General features: G+C 35.0%; 3 protein-coding genes across 4 annotated transcripts; 2 read left to right on the forward strand and 1 right to left on the reverse strand.

The window, feature by feature from the left end:
- The first annotated feature begins 5351 nt into the window (after positions 1-5351).
- Positions 5352-12187, forward strand: LOC125814547 (EH domain-containing protein 1-like). 2 transcript variants are annotated; one of them, XM_049494003.1, is made up of 16 exons: positions 5352-5510; positions 5625-5704; positions 7740-7808; positions 7899-7956; positions 8144-8199; positions 8277-8316; positions 8436-8500; positions 9055-9168; positions 9328-9430; positions 9518-9567; positions 9997-10125; positions 10233-10484; positions 10581-10660; positions 11275-11401; positions 11510-11653; positions 11818-12187. In XM_049494003.1, exons 1-16 carry the CDS (start codon positions 5426-5428, stop codon positions 12001-12003), a joined length of 1638 nt encoding a protein of 545 aa, XP_049349960.1. In that variant the 5' UTR covers positions 5352-5425; the 3' UTR covers positions 12004-12187. The 2 variants fall into 2 exon arrangements, with proteins under 2 accessions (XP_049349960.1, XP_049349959.1); XM_049494002.1 differs by having other exon boundaries at positions 9328-9567.
- Positions 12188-13621: 1434 nt separating this feature from the next.
- Positions 13622-16471, forward strand: LOC125814615 (grpE protein homolog 2, mitochondrial-like). Its single transcript, XM_049494081.1, has 5 exons — positions 13622-13789; positions 14466-14942; positions 15049-15216; positions 15806-15934; positions 16099-16471. Exons 1-5 carry the CDS (start codon positions 13637-13639, stop codon positions 16180-16182), a joined length of 1011 nt encoding a protein of 336 aa, XP_049350038.1. The 5' UTR covers positions 13622-13636; the 3' UTR covers positions 16183-16471.
- A 404-nt stretch (positions 16472-16875) lies between these two features.
- LOC125814616 (uncharacterized) lies at positions 16876-21991 on the reverse strand. The gene is made up of 3 exons (XM_049494082.1): positions 21731-21991; positions 17956-18102; positions 16876-16950 (listed from the first exon to the last, which is right to left on the reverse strand). Exons 1-3 carry the CDS (start codon positions 21989-21991, stop codon positions 16876-16878), a joined length of 483 nt encoding a protein of 160 aa, XP_049350039.1.

Raw genomic sequence — 21991 nt, forward strand, 5'->3', positions numbered from 1 at the left:
CTTTAACTGACTAAAAGTGTTGGGACATGCCCCAACTAAGTCTAGCAAAGCTGAAACTAAAAGACTGAAATAATGAAAAGATAACATGACTGTTGTCCTCGAAGAGTGAGGACTCACCACTGATGTTGCTGAACTGGAGATCGGGAACCGATCTAAGTGTGATCTGGATGCTGAGAGCCTGAACCTACATCACGAGAAGATGTAGCGCAGAGTATGCGTCAGTACTTGAAAGGTACTGAGCATGCATGATAGAATAAAGCTGAAATAACATATAACTGAACAAAGAAATAAAGCAATGATATAATTTGAACATGATATAGATACTGAATATTGATCTAACTGAATGCAATGACCAATTTATAACATGCTGAAATTGAATATTAAATATGTATTGATAAATGGTCAGTGCAATAGAATAGACTGAACTGTGGGAGCTTCTAATAACCGATAATAAAACCACATGATCTAAATGTGGAGTTCGATGTATACGCTCCATCAAGAGGACCCAATACACCTGGCCAAAGGTATAGAGGCATGCTGGCATGATCACTAAAATGATGCGCACAGAGAGGACTTACAACCTATGTGGCTCGTAGTTCTAGGACTATATGGGTGACTAACCCTAATCCAACTTGGTATTATGTTACTCCCAGTGGATTAAGTGATTAACACATTATAACTGAATTTCTGTGATATACTGGATAGCTCAAAATGACATGCAAACTAAGAATGTGCATAAATAACTGATAATGACACATTTAAGACTGAGGCATGTATATCTGAAATAACTGAAATATCTAGCCTAGCATGTGTAATTCAAGAACTAAAGAACTACATAGCTAGTGTTCTTAAATTCATGCAATAGACTGAATATTAACATACTAATCTAATTTGGATCATTCTAACAGCTAAGAACCCAATATTCTTAATCATTCAAGAAACCCTAGGTCTAGTCATAATAAGGGAATCAAGAAATTGACTGAAAACTAGGGACCTAATGGGTGAAAGGAACCCACTAGTGAAATCCCACATACCTGGTGACGAATTCCACGGAGAAATCTTTCGATTTCGGGGTTGGAACTGATGGAAAGTTGTTGCGTTCTTGAACTAGGGTTGGTTGACCTTTTTCTCCTCTCTTGCTTCTAATTTTCTAAGTTTTAATTAATAATTTGACTTAGGTAAGTTCTAGTTATGTTTCTAGGCTTAATCTGACTAAAACCTCATAATTTAGGGTCTAAATGACGTAGTTTAGGGGTCCAATGCATAGAGAAAAGACCAAAATGACCCTAACTTAAAAGTTGTCGGAGTGACCGACGGACCTGGTCCACGGATCGTGGTCCTAACTACGGTCCGTCCTGGTCCTTTGTCGTTTGGCTCAGAGATTAGGATCTGTGAACCAAGATCCATGGACCTGGTCCACGAACCGTGGTCCAACCTACGATCCGTAGGTCCTGGCCGTAGGTCGGGGTTTTCTAGGTTTTCTGCGGACCATGTTCCACAGACCTGGTCCACGAACCGTAGTCCCACCTACGGTCAAGGTTTTCTGGATTTTTCTGTTGACCACGTTACGATCCATATGTGGCCTCCGTAGATGGCACCTGCACTTCTGGAAATCTGCATTCTGGTCTATCTAGGATACGGGGCATTACAAATTGGGTGGGTATTGGGTTATGGGGCGGGTTCGTAGTTTATGAGTTAAAAGCAATGGTCAATGGGATAGTTGCTTAGGATTTAACCACATGTACAAAATGAGAGTGCAATTAGTGAGAGGGCATATGTGCATCGATAATTGGACGGCAGGAGCTGAGATGGATGAAAAGTAAAACGGAGGGCATAGACGTACCATTTATCAAAGTTCGGGGGTATATTTGTTCTTTTTCCCTTAATTTTTTTATCTTCTTCTTTTGTCAAGTTGTCTATTTATTGATTTGTTTATCTTCTTCTTTTGTTTACTTGTTTATTTATTGATTTCTTTATCTCCTTTATTAAAATTTGTTGTCTGTTTGTCTTTTTACTATCTACTTGTTAGGGGTTATTATTTATTGTCATCCTTTAAAGTAATAATTAGGTAGACCTATATTTTTTTTGTGGAATGTCTCTATTCTTTTTGATAGTTTAACAGTTAAGAATAATACACTTTTGCAATTTTCAGTATGGTTCTCACTTAGAAATATTCTTACAACTTGAATTTTAAAAAATAACCACATGTTATGAATAAAATGTTTAATGTTTCCTAAGATTATATGATGTCAAGTTATTTAATATGACTTGTTAACTCTTCCTAGTTTGACTTAACTTTAGTACTTAACAAATTTAATTTGATTTGTTAACTCCTCTAGTTTAATATGTGACTTAACTTAAATACTTAACAGTTTAATATGACTTATTTTTTTACTTAACTTTAATACTTAACAGTTTAAAAGGACTTGTTTTTTACTTAACAATTTACTATGACTTGTTAACTCTTCCTAGTTTGACTCAACTTTAATACTTAACAGTTTAATATGACTTGTTAACTTTTCCTAGTTTGAAATTTTAATACTTAACAGTTTAATTTAACTTGTTAACTCTTCCAGTTTAATATGTGACTTAACTTAAATACTTAACAGTTTAATATAACTTACTTTTTACTTAACAATTTAACATGGCTTGTTAACTCTTCCTAGTTTCACTTAACTTTAATACTTAACTGTTTAATTTGACTTGTTAACTCTTCTAGTTTATGACTTAACTTAAATACTTAAAAGTTTAATATGACTTTTTTTTTACTTAACTTTAATATTTAACAGTTTAATATGACTTATTTTTTACTTAACAGTTTAATATGACTTGATTTTTACTTAATAGTTTAATATGACTTGTTAACTCTTCCTAATTTGACTTAATTTTAACACTTAAAAATTTAATTTTAATAATGTTGACTTAACTTTAATGCTTAACAATTTAATTTCATGCACTTAATGTATCACTGCCCATTTTCCTCTTTTTCCTAATGTGAATACTGACTAACTAACATTATGTTTTAATACTTAACTATTTCACTTAGCTAATATGTTATCTAGTATTGTGCAATTATTTTATTTAAATCCTTGTAGGTTATTAAAATAATAAATGTCACCATATACTCTCGTCATGATGGTGTGACTTAATAATTCAGAACCACATTATGTGAAGAGATTGGTTCATTATTGAAAAGGATATGATCCTAATCTTATTTCTTTTATTGACTTAGTTAATGAGTACAAAAATAAGATAGATTTTGTAAGTGTGCAACAACTTATTGTACTTGTCCTACTGAAAAATATTTTGAATTAAAAGGAGATGGAAAAGTTAGGACATTATCATCTTTTGTTTCTGAGGATTATCATTCCATTCATTTGTTTACTATTGATGATTGTAATAATTAGTTGTTGATGTATTTGATATTTTCATGCATGATGTCCTTTTTCCTTATTAAATATTAGGTAAAGTAATAATTAATATATGCTTCAAATGACTAAATGGTTCACCAATTTAAGGGTCCGTTTTCAAGTGATATCTGGTTCAATCCTAGTTAGCAAGATTTTTTCATCCATCTTTATATTTTCTTTTAATTTTTTACACAAAGATGCTCCCACTTTAAGCCATTGAAAATCTAGAAAAATCATCATTGCCAAGATTCAAGGTAAATTTCTTTTTAATTCATGTTTTCTCTTTTTAATCAACAAACAAAATTAAAAATCTTAAAATTCGTGACTTTTATTTTAGGATTCCCATTTTAAAAAAACAATTTGAATATTTTGGAGAGTCATCACTTTGGAAAATATTTGGGTTTTCCCATCTTCGTTGCAACTCCCATTAAGGTCAACTACTCATTTATTATTGATAATTTTGGCTAGCGCCTTGCGGGCTGAAAAGTTAAATTCTATCAATTACATGATATATCACGATTATTAAAAATGCACTAAATAGTTTCCTCAATCATATTTATTTAATTTATTCACCTACCAAAATATAAGATTAATCTATTAGAACGTTATGAGCGTAACTTTAGTTGGGGTTCCATTGATTTAAAAAGAAAACTTTACTTGCTTAATTGAGATTTTGTAACTAAGCTCAAACCTAAGGGGAAATCAGATAAGCAATTGTGTTATTGTGTGATGTACAATAATTTATATGTATTCAATAGTATCTTACGAAAAATTATAAGAATTCTTACATTGCCAATATTTAGGCTCTACACAATAAAAAGTTAGCTTATTGACCGAACACCTCTTTTAGCTCCACCCAAACACCCTTTTTAGGTGCCAAATATTAGGCCATTTACAACCTCATCATGCCAACTTGACACTTTCGTCTATTCGCTCAAACAATACATGCTCACCATTTGATTTACTTGAAGATATAATTAGACTTGTTCACTTTTGCTATTGCATATACGTGGTAAAAGTAATATCCAAACAACTATATTTTGTAATAGTTAACAAATCACTAACCGTTTTGCTTATGTACATAATAGACAAAGTACTACTTATGTAGTTCATGTTAACATCACTACTTCTACTAATGTAAGTGTTTTTTTTTTTTTGGTTTCCCACCTGGTGTTCGGAGACTATATTGGAGTTCCGATTAAATCTGGATCGCGCTTTGCAAAGCCCATTCGAGGGTGGCGCTCCCAACAAAATTTTCTCCATACCCAGGGCTCGAATCCGAGACCCTTGGTTAAGGGTGAAACACTCCCACCAGTGCACCACAACCCATGTTGGTTACTAATGTAAGTGTTGTTCTACAAAGGTATAAGTGTCGTTATTGTCGCCGATCAACTGAGCTACTAAGATTTTCGTATTAGATTGTTTAATACAATATTTAGTTTGCACAAAAAAAAAAGAGGAGGGGGATTAAGTTTTACCGTTTGGAAACAAACAACTTATTTTCACCTTTCTCTTTACCTAATTATTAGGGAAACTTAACAAATACATGATTAACAAGGGGAAAATGTGATTTATACACGTAAATTTTGTATGAATAGCCAACTTGATTAACTATAAAACAAGAGTTCGTTAATAACCAAAAAAATAATATAATTCAATATTCAACATGGTATTATTAAGTACGGTGCATATTTCAAAATCATTCTTACTAGTAGGATACTAAAAAAAATCTTCTCCTATTTTAGAAACAAATCTTACTTCAAACGACACATCTATTATTATAGTTTCAAAACTATCACTTTAATTTTTGTATGACATATATAAAGTAATAATATAAAAAATTTAATAAATAATTTAGAAACTTAGAAAGTTACTACTTACTTAATTTGATAAATATAAATTATTTACATATAAATATTCTTCCTACAAAAAGAAATCAGTGAAGGAAAATGGAAACATAAAAAGTGTTCCCCTAAAAGCAAGGCACTCAGATAGGTGAAAAAGCCAATTGAATAATGGAGTTTGATACATCTCCGATTAATCGGTGCTCCAAAGATCATGAGAAAATCTATCAACAATGGTTTAGTTTAGCCGATTCAGGTACCCTCATTATGATGATCCTCTTCGTGTGTATAATTATATATGTATATGTATGTATGCTCCATTTGATTTCACAAATTTATGCTGAAAAATGAATTTGGGTATTTTTATCAGATGGAGATGGACGTCTCACTGGCGGTGATGCTATCAAGTTCTTTGCCATGTCCAATTTGCCTCGGCAGGACCTCAAGCAGGTTTTTATTCTTTCCCCTGTGCAGTAGAATGGCTTAGAGTGACAGTTTTTGCTAGCGAGTATAGGTATATGTTTCAGTTCTTGTAAGACTAAGTGTTTGGTAAGAAAGGAAAATATTTTCCTAGAAAATGTTTTGTTAGAAAATAAGTGGGTTTCTGGCTTATTTTCTAGTATTTGGTGGGTAAGCAAAGAAATATTATTCCAAGAGCATATATATGTAATCTAGCAAAATACTATGTGGACGGGATGGGGTGGGGACTGGTGGTTCGAGGGTGGCAAGGGTTGGGATAGTCAAGGGTAGGGGATGGGGGTGTTGGGTGGGTTGGAAAGAAATAATGAACTTGCAATGCCACTTATGTAACTTGTTTTCTGTACTTTGATTAAGGAAGTCATTTTCCTAGAGAAAATATTTTCCAAAATAGTTTGACCAACCAAACATGGAAAAATTGGATTCATAACTAACACAATCTTGATCTTCATCGTGAATGGTTCCATACAATAATAAGATTTAGTAAGGCCCTAGTAATCTTCAATGTTCAGATTGGAGGAGGATAAGTTCTTAAACTAGTGAACTTCTAATTGTCCATGTTGTAAACACAGGATTTTTGTTCTCTTCTCCTTTCAATTTAATAACTGACTCGATTCGTGCAAAGCATTTTCCATAATTGAATTGCTCTCAACCAAATAGCAGTTACCTTTTCATGCAACTTCTTGTTTCTGATCCTTGATGGTAGTTTAGGAAGTTAAGGTTAATTGGGGCTAATGACACTTTGTCTGAAATTGGATGTGAAGTAGGTCATTAAGCATTGTTTTTATGTCTGTAATTGGATCGGGAGCGGTTCTTTAGCATCGTATTCTCTGATTCTTTGGTGATGTAATTACATGGATATATATCTGGTATTTGTGTTACAATTACTGTTGAGACCAAATTCTGTTTGACTTTCCCATTGCACTGGGTGATCCAGATTTTTTGGGATTCTATTGTAGGAATCCCACATACAGTGAAATTCATTGGAATGCTGAGACCAACAAATTATTTGAGAGTAGAGATACAATGAGAGTGAATGCATCTCTATCGTCCAACATACCACAAGATGAGCGTCTTATAAATGCAAATACTATAATGGATGTGTAGTCATACAAGATTAGGTAAGATAAAAAAAGATCACATCCAATAGAGGGTACAAGCTAAGTTGCGCGGACTCTTCACTTCTGGTGTTGCATCCATGTCTACAGAGAAGGAAAACTAAATGACTTCGGCTACTCTATGTTTGGATTTAGTTATTGTCACTCACATTAGTTGACCCCACCTAGTTCGAGATTGAAGAACTGTTGATCGATTGACATTCTGATTACTTACGCTTGTGGCTCCGAACTTGAGTGTTGTGCTTTGCCATTTGAACTTTTCAAACTGGTGAACCTCTTGCACTGTTGACACTGGAGAGTATTTCTGTGAACTTCATCTTTACAACTAATGAGAGTGACCTCCAATCTGAAATTCAAAGAGGATTGATTAGACATGTGGATTAGCAGGTCCTGTTAAATAGGAAATCCTGTATGTTGGACCATTTCTAGCCATTTACAATTCATGTTAACGTTTTTCAGTGATTAGTGAACAGAACTAAGCCAGTGGATAAAGTGGGTGTATTTTAACAAGCGCAGTGATACAACTAAGTTTTGATGGTGAAGAAATTAAACCCTAACGAATTGGATGGCAAAGTTTATCCTCTTCCCTTCTCTTACACCCAAAATTGAACAGATGCTTACTTATACATTACTTTTGGTAGTTCTACATAGGTTATGCCCAGTATCAACTGACTATCTGCAATAATATTGTATTTTTGACTTTCATACTGTCTTCTATTATGTGTCACTTCTCCACCCTATGCTCGCATGCTTTATTATGAGTCAGTTTCCGCTTAGTACTACTGTAGCTATTACTGAATCAGATTGATCCCTTCTTTTCTGCCAGTTCTCTTCTTCTTAACTCGCTAATTTTATTTCAATGGATTGTTTTTCTTTTCTTCTGTCCCAAGGTGTGGGCAATTGCAGATTACAAACGGCAAGGCTTTCTCGGTTTTAGAGAGTTTATTGCTGCAATGCAGGTACTAGTTCATTGCAGACTTGCATTTCAACCTGGTATTTAATTTTAATCCAGATAAGACTCTGATCCTTTCTTTTTTCCAAACATTTAGTTAGTCTCTTTGGCACAAGCTGGCCACCCAGTAAGCAGTGATCTCTTAAATGCCGAAGGTAACTAGCAAGCTTTAAATTTTTAAAATTTTAGACTGTAATCTAGCAACGAGAGTAGTCTCTAGAATGTGATCTCTGGCAAACTAGTTGGTTCATTACAATGCCTTGTGTTCTCTTTCTTTAGCTGTAGGATTGTTGTCATATACTGTTAGTGTTCTTACAATTAGAACAATTGTAATCATGGCAGTTGACTTTGAAAATTTGCAACCCCCTAGCTTGGAAGGTCTGGATTTACTTCAAACTGTAAGTATGCTTGGTGTACTTTCTGCATTAGTTTTCATTTATTGTGGTGCTACTGACTTGTATTTTCTATAATACAGAAGAAAAAGCGTATGCCTAAAAGTGAACCTGAGCAGAATGGTAATTTTACCTCAACACATACAACATCTTTCTTATATCTTCTTTCTTAGTGATTCTTGGGTATTTGAGAAGGGATTTAGATGGATCATCTATGTCTAACTAATTGGATTCGGAAGCAGGCAGTTCTACAGTGCAATCTTCTGCTACAGCTAATTGGTTTTCATCATCTTCATCTGTAAAGAAGGTTAGTGTGGTTAGTCTTGTACTTTATTTGTAAGCTCACAGACCTCTGCACTTTTGTTCACCTAGTTGATGCATTTTTCTACTAGCCAGTTGTATAATTTATTTATTTTTGAATGGCATGTTTTCCAATTTTTGCCATGTTTAGCTGGTATCCTTTCTCCTAAATGGAATACCTTCCACCGGTCCACCCACTTTCACCCTCCCTAGTTATATGACAGATGTCCTTATTTGGACTCCTTAAAATATTGACACACTTATGTTAAAATTGTATATTTCACAAGTTACAAACATAAATTCATTTAGTTATCTCAAATTGAAATCATATCAGATGTTTTCCCTGTGAAGTCAATTTGTAAATGAGCATCATTTGTCCTTATCCATTAACGAGAACGTTGTTTAATTTTATGTTATAAACCATTTGTTGAAATTGTTGCATTGAAATGTACTCTCCCTTTATTCTCCCTATACATCCTATAGCATTGCATAGCATGTTTAATGCTAAATTTTCTGATTTTGCTCTTAAAATGAGGCTTGGTTCGGTTAATCTACCTTCAGGTCTCTTTAAGCTCCGTCACATCGATAGTTGATGGACTGAAGAAGTTGTACCTCCAGAAACTAAAGCCACTGGAAGCAACATATCACTATAATGATTTCGTCTCTCCATTACTGGTAGGCAGTTTATCATGTTGGTTGTGCTTATTTTCAAGATATAGGAGAGGAAACTCTTGCTTATACTTTTCCATTCAACTATAGTTTCTTTTGTACTAATCCATGGAAAAGTAATACAGAAGCCACTGACAGCTTTCTTCATATGCTCTGTGTTGGTAGACAAATAGTGATTTTGATGCCAAACCAATGGTGATGCTTTTGGGTCAATACTCAACAGGAAAAACTACATTTATTAAACATTTACTTGGAACCAGTTATCCAGGTCATCTAACACTCTTTTTTTTCTTGTCCATGTCTCTTGTTTGTTCACAGCTTCCTGTTGACACTTGTGCTCCTTATTTGTCTATAGGTGCTCACATTGGACCAGAGCCTACAACAGACAGATTTGTGGTTGTCATGGTACTTTGCTTATCTTTGTTTCTGTTAACCACTGCGGTCACTTGTTTTCAGTCCTTTTTTGGATTATGTTGCTGAACAAAAGAGAAGTTATTTTTGTTTTCACCTTGAGTTGAATGTCTTTCATTCCATTTGAAGTTGTGTCAAAATAGTGTGCGCTAAATTGACAAAGATGGCTTTTCAATTCATTGTACCTTCTTTTTGTGGATATATATTTTCTCCCTTCTGTCCTAACACATAGTTCTAAATATATCACATCAAAGAGTTCCTTGAGAGTGCTCTGCAACAGTTTTGCTAGTTAAACCAGACTTTTAGTTAGAAAGGAAAAGGCTATACCCATGGAATGCATGTTTGGTAATAGTTTTCTCAACAGTGATTGTTTTGCTAATCTTTTTGTTGGACTGGTGTTCATTTTTTACTGTAATTATACAGAATGGACCCGACGAAAGGAGTATTCCAGGGAACACAATTGCAGTTCAAGCAAATATGCCATTTAGCGGTTTGACAACTTTTGGATCTGCATTTTTGTCGAAGTTTGAGTGTTCTCAAATGCCACATCCTGTGAGTTATGCTACTCGATTGTACTCATACATTAAATGATCAGAACTTTCTCATAAATTCACCAGACTCTGAATACCTTTTCCCATCTTTTCCCTCTCTCATGTTAGCTGTTGGAGCACATCACATTTGTTGATACTCCTGGAGTTCTATCAGGAGAAAAACAACGAACACAAAGGAGCTATGATTTTACGGGAGTGACGTCTTGGTTTGCTTCTAAGTGTGATCTCATTTTTCTTTTGTTTGATCCTCACAAACTTGATATAAGTGATGAATTCAAACGTGTGATTGCGTCTCTTCGAGGCCATGATGATAAGATACGGGTGGTTTTGAACAAGGCTGACCAAGTTGATACTCAACAAGTAGGCTCAACTTTTGTTTTTTTGGGTCTGTTAAGGTTTTCCTCCTATTTCTGGACTAAGCTAACCATTTGGTTTTATTGTTGGTGTCAACTGCAGCTTATGAGGGTTTACGGAGCATTGATGTGGTCTTTAGGGAAGGTTCTAAATACCCCTGAAGTTGCACGTGTCTACATAGGGTATGATCTCTATATTCTTACAAGTAGTTCTGGTATTCTGCCCAACAAAGTAAGAGTATTATTTTGGGATTTCAAATATCTATGTTTTTCTGGATGTCTTCAAGATGTATCAAGCCTGCACTTACGTTAAGACTATTGCCAGTGGACTGAGATCTTGATTGCACCTTATGAGACTTGACATCTGATTTGGGAGTTAGACCTTTATTTTTTTGAAACATGGTTACAATAATGGAGGGATAGCCTAGTGGTAAGAACACTCAGCCTCCAATCATTAGGTTGGGTTTGGAGTCACTGGGGAGCAAAGTGGGAAAGAGCCACTGGTTGTGGTTGATTCCTGGTAGGCTTTTTTGGGTGGTGGGGGTGGGGGGTTACTCTGTCCAAAAACCTACCTCATGTTTGAGATACTCGCCCACCATACACTGTTTGCTCTCATGCTTGAGTGTGTAGGTATAACATGCATGCTCTAGAAGCAGATATCTTCATTTTAATTTCCTATTTGTGTATAGAGCATAATGTTGAGTCCTTCTGAGTTGTATCCTTGTAGATATCAAAATATTACAGACTTTCATCACTTTTTGGAGTTCCTCAATAATGTAGTTTTTCATCTTTCACAGATCATTTAATGACAAACCAATAAATGAGGCTGCTATAGGGCCAATTGGAAAAGAACTTTTTGAGAAGGAACAAGATGATCTCCTTACAGACTTGAAAAACATACCAAAGAAGGCTTGTGATCGTCGTGTAAGTTCATAATCTTCATTATGGCATCACATGTTACTTACTTCTATATACTGTGCGTCCAAGTTTTTTGAAAAATGAGGATAACAAACAGGCTATATTTTGGTGCAGATAAATGAATTCGTAAAACGTGCTAGAGCTGCCAAGATACATTCTTACATTATCAGTCATCTGAAAAAGGAGATGCCAGCAATGATGGGCAAAGCCAAGACCCAGCAAAAACTTATTGATAACTTGGAAGATCAATTTATGAAGGTCTCTCTCTCTCTCTCTCCCGTCTGTTGTCTGCCTCAAATCTACATACATATGTGGTCAACATGCATGCATGTTTAGCACCAACGAGCAATTTCATGCACTTGTGACATGATTCTTGTATGGAGCTTTAGTATTGTGTCTTAATTTCCAACTCATCAAAACAGGTTCAAAAGGAACACCATCTACCAGCTGGGGATTTTCCTAACGTCGAACACTTCAGGGAAGTTCTGAGTGGTTATAACATTGATAAGTTTGAGAAGTTGAAGCCCAAATTGATACAATCCGTCGATGACATGCTTGGTTATGACATCCCTGAACTTCTCAAGAATTTCAGAAATCCTTATGATTGACGAGGTCCAGAGCTGATATAGCATAGAGTAATTGCTGGCGCCTGGCAGACGTGATGTTTATTATTTTATGGATCTTGTATTCTTATTCTTACTCCCACATTGAGACTTGGGATTAATAGTGAGTACTGAAGTAATATTATCATATGGTAAATAAGGCTGCATGTAAATATGCATTATGAATTCTGCATCCGGGAAGAACTTTACTTTTGTGTTGGTGCTTCTTGTTTTTTATATTTTTATTCACGAGTTAGTGGTAAGGTATACATACACTCTACCTTCATCAAACTCCACTTAGTGAGATTTCACTGGGTATGTTGTTGTTCGTAAAAAGATTCATTATCTTCAAACAAAATAGGAGCAGAACCAATCGGCCAACGAAGTTTTTTTTATGGTATTTCTCTAAGGAGTTTTTGATATTTTTAATTTCATGATTGTATTTTAAGTTGAACACAACACAATATCCTTATGAACGTTTTATGGCTTTCATTAACGTATTCAGGGGCGGCTCTAATAAATCGGAGGCCTAAAGCGAAATTCGAATGGAGGCCTTAAATTTAAATATATATTTTTATGAAGTTTATTATAGCCAATTATTTAATCTTTCTTGAGACATAGTATTCGTAATTTGTCGAACTTCTATTACTTCTTTGCTCTTTTATGAAAAAAAATAATTTTCTACAAGTAATACTCGATATTTTTAAAAAAAAATACTTATAACCTATTATTTTATTTTTTTTAAATGAGGCCCCTCAAATTTTGAGGCCTAAGGCAATTGCTTTTTTTTCAAAGCTGTAGAGCCGCCCCTGAACGTATTAGGCTTGACGACCGTTAAGGTGAATAGAGCTATATAGCCATACTAAATTAATGCGCAATACAATTTCCAAAAATTTATCGAACATTTAATTTTGTAGGATTTATGTTTAAGTGTGTTGTTTTTAGTTAACAAGATAATTGTTTCAAACACTACGAATTTGTCAAACATCCAAAATTAGTGCACAATTTTATCTATTATGTGAGATTCTTGTTTTTTTATACTATTAATATAGTAAAAAAAGAAAAAAGAATAACAAAAACTAAGATAATATTTATCATTAAAAAAATAGATGGGCAGAAAAAATTCGTCAAGTAGACGCCATCATGAAATGAAGATTTCCAAGGGCCGTTACTCAATTTTCCTATCCCTTTCTGGACGTTTCCATCATTAACTGAAGTATCCTCTCAAAATGACAAATATAACCGTGGCATCCTCTTATTACTTTCACGGTACTCCCTTCATTTCAAAAAGAGTGACCTAGTTTGACTTAACACGAAATTGACAAAAGTTTAAGAAAATAAAGAAGATATTTGAATCGTGTAATCCTAAATTAAAGTTATGTCAAATGTACAAAATTATTTTTTAAATCTTATGATCTTGAAAATGCACGTGAAAAACTGAAATTAAAAAAAGAGGTCATTCTTTTTTAAATAAAGAGATTACGGTATAATACCCTGCTGAACAAGACAGGGGTTTTCTCGACAATTCACAATTTTCTTTCTCTACAAGCGATGAACTGATCACTTCTATTTACCTCTCTTCACCACATTTCTCACTTCTCCATTTCTCCAAATCTGAGCTCAAACTGTGAATTTGGAGATGTTGGTTGGTAGAATTGTATGTCGTTTCCCAAAAGCCGTCGTAACTCAGTGCCGGAGCTCGTTGCTTCTCTATTCCCGAGAACAGCAACAGCAACAATACGTTCCCATTCTTGCATCTGAGTTCCACTCCTTTCGTGAATTCAAAGAGAAGGTTTGATGTTGAACCTTAATTCTTTTGAAGTTGTTGATTTTTCGTCGATTTTTAATGTGTAGGGTTTTGCTAGGGTTTAAGCAGTACTCGTAATTTAGCTGTATCATAGGCTTCTATTTGAATCGTTGATAGATGTGTTACTTTAGCTGTATCAACAGAATATTGTAAAAAAATCAGGATGCAAAACAATCACTTGAAACCTTTACTGAAACTATGAGAATCTAAAAAGGTGCCAGATGTTGGAGTACCTTAATTGGCTGCTAGCTTGCTTAATTTTAGAAACAACTATAAGCAATCTTTTTCTGCATTTTGAGATAGTTTGCAATATTTGGAGCTTGTTCCTGGGATGTTTGGTATGGAATGTGTTATGTTCACTACCAGTTGTAGGATGTTTATCAGTTGGATTGGCTCTGTCAGGTTTCAAAGGGATATCCAGACCTACATAATTTGAAAAATAGTTACTTGGCCAACTTGTTCTTTTTGCTGTTATCAAAATACTGTACAGTGCCTAGATAACTTTATAGATCTTTTAACTTGCTCGAGCTGTAAAATCAACGTTCCACTAAGTTTGATGCCTTGAGATTTTATGTATTAGTTACTCTGTACTTGTCAAAAGAAGAAATGTTCAATTTCCATATGCACCTAAATATTGCTGGTTCTGCTAATGGTGAATCAGGTTACTCTATTTCATGAATCTGTCTTGCAACGGTTTTGGATTTCATCCTCTGCATCCCCCCAACATAATGAAAAAGAGGCATCTCAGTCCCAAAGCAAACCAGGAAGCACAAAAGAGAATGGAGAAGTGAGTGAAAAATGTGAAGCTTCAGTTTCTGCTGATTCTCAGTGTCAAGATGAGAATGATGAATCAGGTCCTGATTTGGCATCCAATGATAACACAAATGAAAATGTCAAACGAAGAAGTAGACGTACTAAACAAGCTGTATCTTCTGATTCTGATTCTGATTTAGATACGGAGGACCTTTCTAGGGATGACTTGGTGAAACTAGTGGCTGAGAAGGAAGAACTCCTAAAGATAAAAGATGATGAGTTTCAGAAAATGAAGGAAAAAGCTCTTAGATCCTATGCGGAGATGGAGAATGTAATGAACAGAACCAAACGAGAAGCAGAAAATTCCAAAAAGTTTGCCATTCAAGTTAGTTTTTCTAGGCACATGCTTTGCCAGATAGTCCTGCATTTACTTATTAGTATTACGTTATGCTTGTGATTTTCTCTCATCTTCTGCATAAATGCTATTGCAGAATTTTGTGAAATCTCTTCTAGATGTTGCTGATAATATGGAACGGGCTTCTTCTGTTGTAAAAGAGAGCTTCTCCAAAATTGATGAATCTAAGGATACTGTTGGTGCTGTGCCACTTCTGAAGACACTTCTGGAAGGTGTTGAAATGACAGATAAACAGCTTTCCGAGGTACACTTTTTCACCTAAATATAGTCCATGGGTTATGTTCCTTTTTTACTGCTTTCGTAGATTCTGAATTCATCTATGAAACACTTCAACCTTTTTTTTTACAAACATAATCTACAATATAAACAACTTAGGTCTTTTAGGGTGAATCCGGAGAAATTTATAATTTTAAATTTCAACAAGGTGGTAGTTCCAAAAATTTGCCTTTAAAGCCATGTAAAACCCTACAGATTTTGGCAAAAGAACCTATTGCTGCTTATTCACTTGTGCTAAATGCCCCAACCAGCTTCTGAAATGAAGCAGCAGCGAAGAGGGTTTGCAGTTTGCCATATATGTACACATGCAGCTGGAAGAGAAGCTCCAAAACAATTTCTTTGATATTGGAAAAATCCCAGTAAAATCCTTACTGTTGCTCCAATTGTAATGTAAGGTTCAGTAACTTCAAGGGGTTAAATTTGTAATCCTTCCTATTTCCTTCTGGTCTATGTTATTGTTGCTTCTTCGACTTAAATGTCTCGAAAGACCTTCGCGAGGAGGTCTCCATTATATGTTTCTCAGTGCTGGTTTTTGCTTACATCTCGTTACTTTTCAGGTATTCAAAAAATTTGGTGTGGGAAAATATGATCCTACAAATGAAGAATTTGATCCAAATAAGCATAATGCAGTGTTTCAAGTACCAGATCCTAAAAAGGCTCCTGGCATGGTCGCTGTCTGCCTCAAGGTATCTGTTAGGAATTTCTTCTCCGGCATTCATGTATTTTATTTGCTATTTCAATCTTCATGCACTTTATCCTTATTGATTATTGCAAATCTAGTATTTACTTTATACATCCCTTTTCATTGAAGTTGAATAACTAATAGACATGACTTCCCTTCTTGTTCCAGTCGGGGTACACCTTGCATGACCGAATCATTCGGCCAGCTGAAGTTGGTGTGACGGTAGCCATGGAGAGTACGAAGGCAGATTGAAGAACTGAAGCTTAAACAGGTGGGTCATGAACCAAGATTTTGGAGCACGAAAAGAAAATTTTTCTCACTTTTGAAAAGGAGTTTAGTTCCAGATCCTCCAATGGAACTGTCCGTTCACAGAGTAGTTATAGTTTTTTCTAGTATTTACAATTTTATTTTATTTTTTGTTTTACAGTGTTAAGTAATGTCTGTTAATAATGACTGCTTTATTGTGGGGGAGGTTTACTTTGCTGTCCTTTCTCTCAACTTATCCAAATAGAGTTTTACTCAACCCTTTTCGCTCTACTTAGCCCTATCTCCCTCTAGAGATATTTTAGTGATAGGTTTTATAGGAATTGAACAATCTTATTTGGTCAAACTCCCAATGATGTTTCTTTCATTGCAATATTTCTAAACAAGTTATTGGATAATAAGCCTAAAGGTTTTCTTCTTGACGGGATGATATTGAAAGGTCACTATGAAAAGGACGACAACTAGCAAGTCGTCAAAAGAAACCAGAGGGATTATATTTACAATCATTTATACATTAGTGTCTAAGTTGGCACAGAAACTACAGGGATTATATTTACAATCATTGATACATTAGATTCTAAGTTGGCACAAAAACTAGAGGGTTATATTTACAACCATTTAGACCTAAATATCCCTACGATCTACGTTAATAACAACCAATCTTCTCCATTCCGCCGTGCCTCAATCACACCCTTCCAAGTACAAGTCATAATCCGGCTCACTTTCGGTCTGATTGGACTGATCTGTCCTTAGTTCCTGAGGTACACGAAAAGACCTTCATTAAACTCTGGCCAGTATCAATTTCAAAGTAGGTACAAAAAATGAAACTACACATATTAGAAGGATGTGGTATCTATATTGAACAAGATTAGAAATGACCGCATTCACCTTAATGTGCACGTAACACACAAGATAAAATGAGAGTATGTCGTCTGAGAAGATTTAGCTATGTCCTTACATAGATCCTTCAGTCTGTCCATGTGATTATATGATGGTTGAAAGTGAAAAAAGTTGACAGATAGAGCAAAAACCACATGGAAGGAAGTTATTTCAGCCAACTTAAAATCCCTCAGAGGTCTCACCAGAAAATGAACGAAATGTGTCAACAAATGAATCATATAGGCAATAGTTGATATTGGACTAATTAGTTGTGTATGAATATGTGTGAGAACTCCTAAATTATTTACTACTGGAATGAAGTGAACCTGACTAGTGCAAAATGGATATGGAGAATTCATTTAATCAACCCTAGTTGATTTAGGATTTTAAATATCAATTAATTTGACTGTTGAGGATTTCTAGAGTCCTAGTTTTTACACATAATAACGAGCTGGCGTATTAAAAAGGACAAGCCCTGAGTTGGGAAGACTTTATTGGAATTTCACCACATATCGAGTATATTTCTTATCGTTCAAGTGAATCAAAACTTATTTAAGTTTGATTAAGGGTAAGTAGAAAATTGAGCAAAGGAGAGCAGACATAAACTTGTTTGGTGTGAGGGATTAAAAATATTAGTGATGGGATAAAAAAAATTTATCTTGTTTGGTTGTCATGTTTGGGATAACTTATCCCACCATTTATATCATAGTGATAGGATAAGTTATCCCATATACATGGTGGGATAAGTTATCCCAGGATAGTCAGGATAACTTATTCTGAGATAACTTGTTCCCAACCAAACGACTGAAGAAAATATAAAACAACAATAGACAACAGAAATGCAACTGTTTTTCTAAAAGGTAACAAAGATCAAAATATTACCTCAAAATCGTCATCAAAGATATCATTGATACTTTGTTTCGTCAAGATGTTATCGTTCAATGTTGAACTTGTGATAGCTTGATTCAGCTTCCTCGATTTAGCTTTGTTGTCAGGAGCTTCCTTTTTCTTTTCTTCCAAGTCAACAATCTGCATATTCAAGAGGTCAACAACACCCGGTGTAATTCCACAAAATGGGGTCTGGGGAGGTAGAGTGTACGCAAACCATACCCCTAAGTCAAAGGTAGAGAGGTTGTTTTTGATAAACCGTCAGCTCAATGAAAAACAACAAATAGTAGTGAAAGTACAAGAACCAACAGATAGTATCAAAAATAACAGATAGTTAAGGAACAATACCACAATAAAATAATACGACAGTTGAAGTACAAGAAACATTAGATAGTAACAGAAATCGAAAAACAAGAAACTACAAGAGATACTATGCCTACTAGTATGGACGAACAATGCACTCCTTTCTACTAACCGTCTACCCTAATACATGTCTTCCACAACCTCCTATCTAAGGTCATGCCCTCGGTAAGCTAAAATTGGGTCATGTCATGTCTAATTATTTCTCCCCAATACTTCTTCAGCCTACCTCTACCTCTACCACTCCTGAACTAGATCCATGTTCACTTTGTCGCTAATTTTCTTTCATTGTTGCAGATGGAATTCGAGTACCATCAGAAACAACCTTACAATAGTACCATGACACATTTAGCTTTCATATAATTTAAAAATGAACCAATTTTATGCACTTCCATAATTTAAAATGCAAGAAAACTTAATTTCCCTTCACATATATAAATTGAAGAGTCTAGGGGTGATGTTGTTGGATTACACTGAGTATGTTGATGTCGAGTCTAGGGGTTTGTTTTGTATGGTTTCTGATTTTCTCATATTTGGTTGGTCAAAATGTTTTAGACTTTTTTTTGAGATAAGGGTAACTTTGTATTCACAAAAAATTCATCATCCAAGAGATGATGAATTGGAAACTTACATCCCACAGGGTGGTGGGCACACCCTCAAAAAGCCATATGGAATTACAAGTTTCCTTTAAAATCGACCATCTCTATGCTTTCCCCTACCAACTCTTGCTTACACCAAAAAAATAAAAGACTTAAGCATTTCATTTCTATCTTCTGAAAACTATCATTTTGTCCTTCAAAACACCTAGCATTCCTTTCTTTCCATAGAGTCCAATGTTTTAGACTTCCCTAATGTTAGAAGAGAAAAAAAACTCACAAGTGACATTACAAGTTAATTGTCTCCTCTCCATCTACCAACGCCCCCAACCTGTAATACCCTATATTAAAATAAGGCAATATATGTCATTTAGCTCTTATTTAAAAAAAAAAAAAAAAAAAAAAAGTTGATTGGGTGTTGTTTGACCAAAAATGTTTAGAAATTTTTTTTAAAAAAAGGGGCAAAAAGCCCTAACAGAAGCAGCATCAACGATGCAACTAAGAAAAAAATAAGAAAAAGTAGAAAAGAAGAGAACGGTAGGAGCTGCGTTTCTTTTCCAGCGAAGGAACTATGAAGAGAAGAAAGAGTTGAAGGGTGAAAATTGTAAGGGGCGTAGGAGGAGAAATAGGTTTGAGGTAAATCTTTGTTTCCTTTCTTCTTCTTTTACAGACTTGCTAAGACTCCTAGCCTAGGTAGTTTACTTTGGGGGATAGAAATCTGATTGCTAGAGATTAGAGGATATGAAGAATTGGATGTGAATAAGATGGATAAAATAGATTTAGTTAATAGTTTATTGCTCCAACTGAATTACTCATGACTTGAATATATATGGTGCATCAAATTGGTGGGCAACCAAGAAGTCCAAAAAGGGGCTGGGTATTCTGAATTTAGCATGAAATAGCCTAAACGAAGGAGTTAACACGAAATTGTTATGAATGTGATTATAGATTGACCAAAGGAATTCGTACGAGTAATCGAGTGGCGAGCTTGGTAATTCGACAGGAGTACTGTGAGTAGTAATCTTACCACAATTGATGTTTATAACTTTCATGATTTTCACATGGTTTATAAAGTAAATGTGTTACCGAATGTTTTGAACTTGCATGTGGGACAAGTCTTTTACTTGATATGATATTGAAAGGATTATTTGAGATGATCTCATTCTTACAAGATATGATTACTGTTAATGAAAAAGTTTTACACTTATTTGAGAAATAGTATTTTGACATGTGATTGTTAAACCTTGAAATAATATGATTTGATAAGATTTAATGCTCTATTCGATTTTGAAATGCTTCTACTGATTACAAGAAAAGTATAAATGGGAGTAGACCTTGATGAATCTCGTAGATAACAGAGGGTTCGTTAGACGCGGTGCACCTTGTAGTTACATATTACTAATAAAGCCCTTGTTAGTGGGAAGGTAGAACTAGCATATTGTTACTGATATCGCTCCAGTAGGGAACTACTGATATGAATATTTAACTCCTTTATGAGGAGTTCACTGTTATTGGTTACTTCTTAAAGAAAAGGCCACATTGATTACATGAGTCATCCTTGGAAACCTCCCAGCTATAAGATTTGTTATGGAAATGTTTTTTTCTGAGTTTACTATTAAGTATTTATATTGATTTTGCTTACATGAGGTAAATAAGATTGAATATGGTTATTGTGTCTGAAAGGGTATTATTACCTCATTTTGATTATTTACTAGCATGTTTTCTGACTTGTCCCTCATTAAAATGATTGTGGTTAAGTATTATTACTCACTGAGCTAGCGTCTCACTCCTCGCTAATTGTTTTTACAGAGAGCTTAGGTGGTATTGAAGAGGATTTCAATTAACTAGAGAGTGTGATTTGGTAGCATCTGGTGAGCCCCACATTGCTTCGCGTGGCAAGAGATCTATTGATTTGCTATGGTTTATTTAGTTTCTTTAAAAACTCTTAGAGTCTCTCCATTTGTCATTCCTTTGATTTGAATCAGGATTAGTCCTTCGAATTGTAGTCAACTGACTAGCTTGGAATTTTTTCCGTAATTTGGAGATGAATTGGTTTTATTGCGTGACAATTAGATCATTGATGGATATTATGTTGTGGTTTATAATTGCTATTAGTTGTGTTGTGAATTTCGGAGACGGGAAAATTCAAGATAGGCCTAAAAACAAAGAAAACTCTGCCCGATTGTCCGTAGAATTCTGGTAAGGCTTGCTTTGGAATTCTCCCCCTCAGCGCCGATCACGATTCTAAATTGAGTCGTGACACAACCCCAACCCCTTGACCATCCTACCCAAAACCACCACTCCCCACCCCATCCCACCCAAATTACATACAACTGCTTTTGTAATAATATCTTTTCGCTTACTTATCAAACACTAGAAAATTAATTAAGAAACTCACTTTGTTTACCAAGAAATTCATAAAAACATTTTCCGTCGTACCAAACACACCCTAAAAAAGAAAAAATTGAATTGCAGAAAATAGCTCGGTTACATGTTCTATTGACACCAAAATTAAAAACTAACGTTGACATTAAGACAATACTACTTAATGTGTGCTTACTTAGAGCTCCAGCTCTTTTTGCTCCCTTTGTAACTAAAACTCACAATTACAGAATTAAAAGGTGAAGTGTATTTACCATTGGAGCAACTCATCTCGTCAATCAACGTGTGCTTACTAACAAATCAATCTTCTAACAAAATTATTTTACAGGAAAAGTGGAAATCCAAAACTTCAAATAAAAAAAATAGATAAATGATAGCTAAACCCTAACAGTAAAAAATTACAACATCGTTCACGAAGAGAGTTAACTTACAGGCGCATATCGGAACTTCCGTTTAGGAGTTTTTTCCGGCATAGTAGAATCTTCAGAACGAACGGAAGCAAGAGGCGTCCAACGGCAAAGCATGAGTTTTGGTCCGGTGACGTTGTTGGTGTTGCCGGTGCCACGAAAATTGTTGTTAGGCTGAGTAGTAACCCACTGCTTCTTCCATTTTCTGACTGGACCGCTAAAAATTGGAGCGGTGGCGCCGTACCTGGAGGAGGCCCGACCAAGTCTAGAACCTACTCCTTCCAT

This window comes from Solanum verrucosum, unplaced genomic scaffold, assembly GCF_900185275.1.
Source record: "Solanum verrucosum unplaced genomic scaffold, falcon-dt-bn FXZP01000268.1, whole genome shotgun sequence".
NCBI lineage: Eukaryota > Viridiplantae > Streptophyta > Magnoliopsida > Solanales > Solanaceae > Solanum > Solanum verrucosum.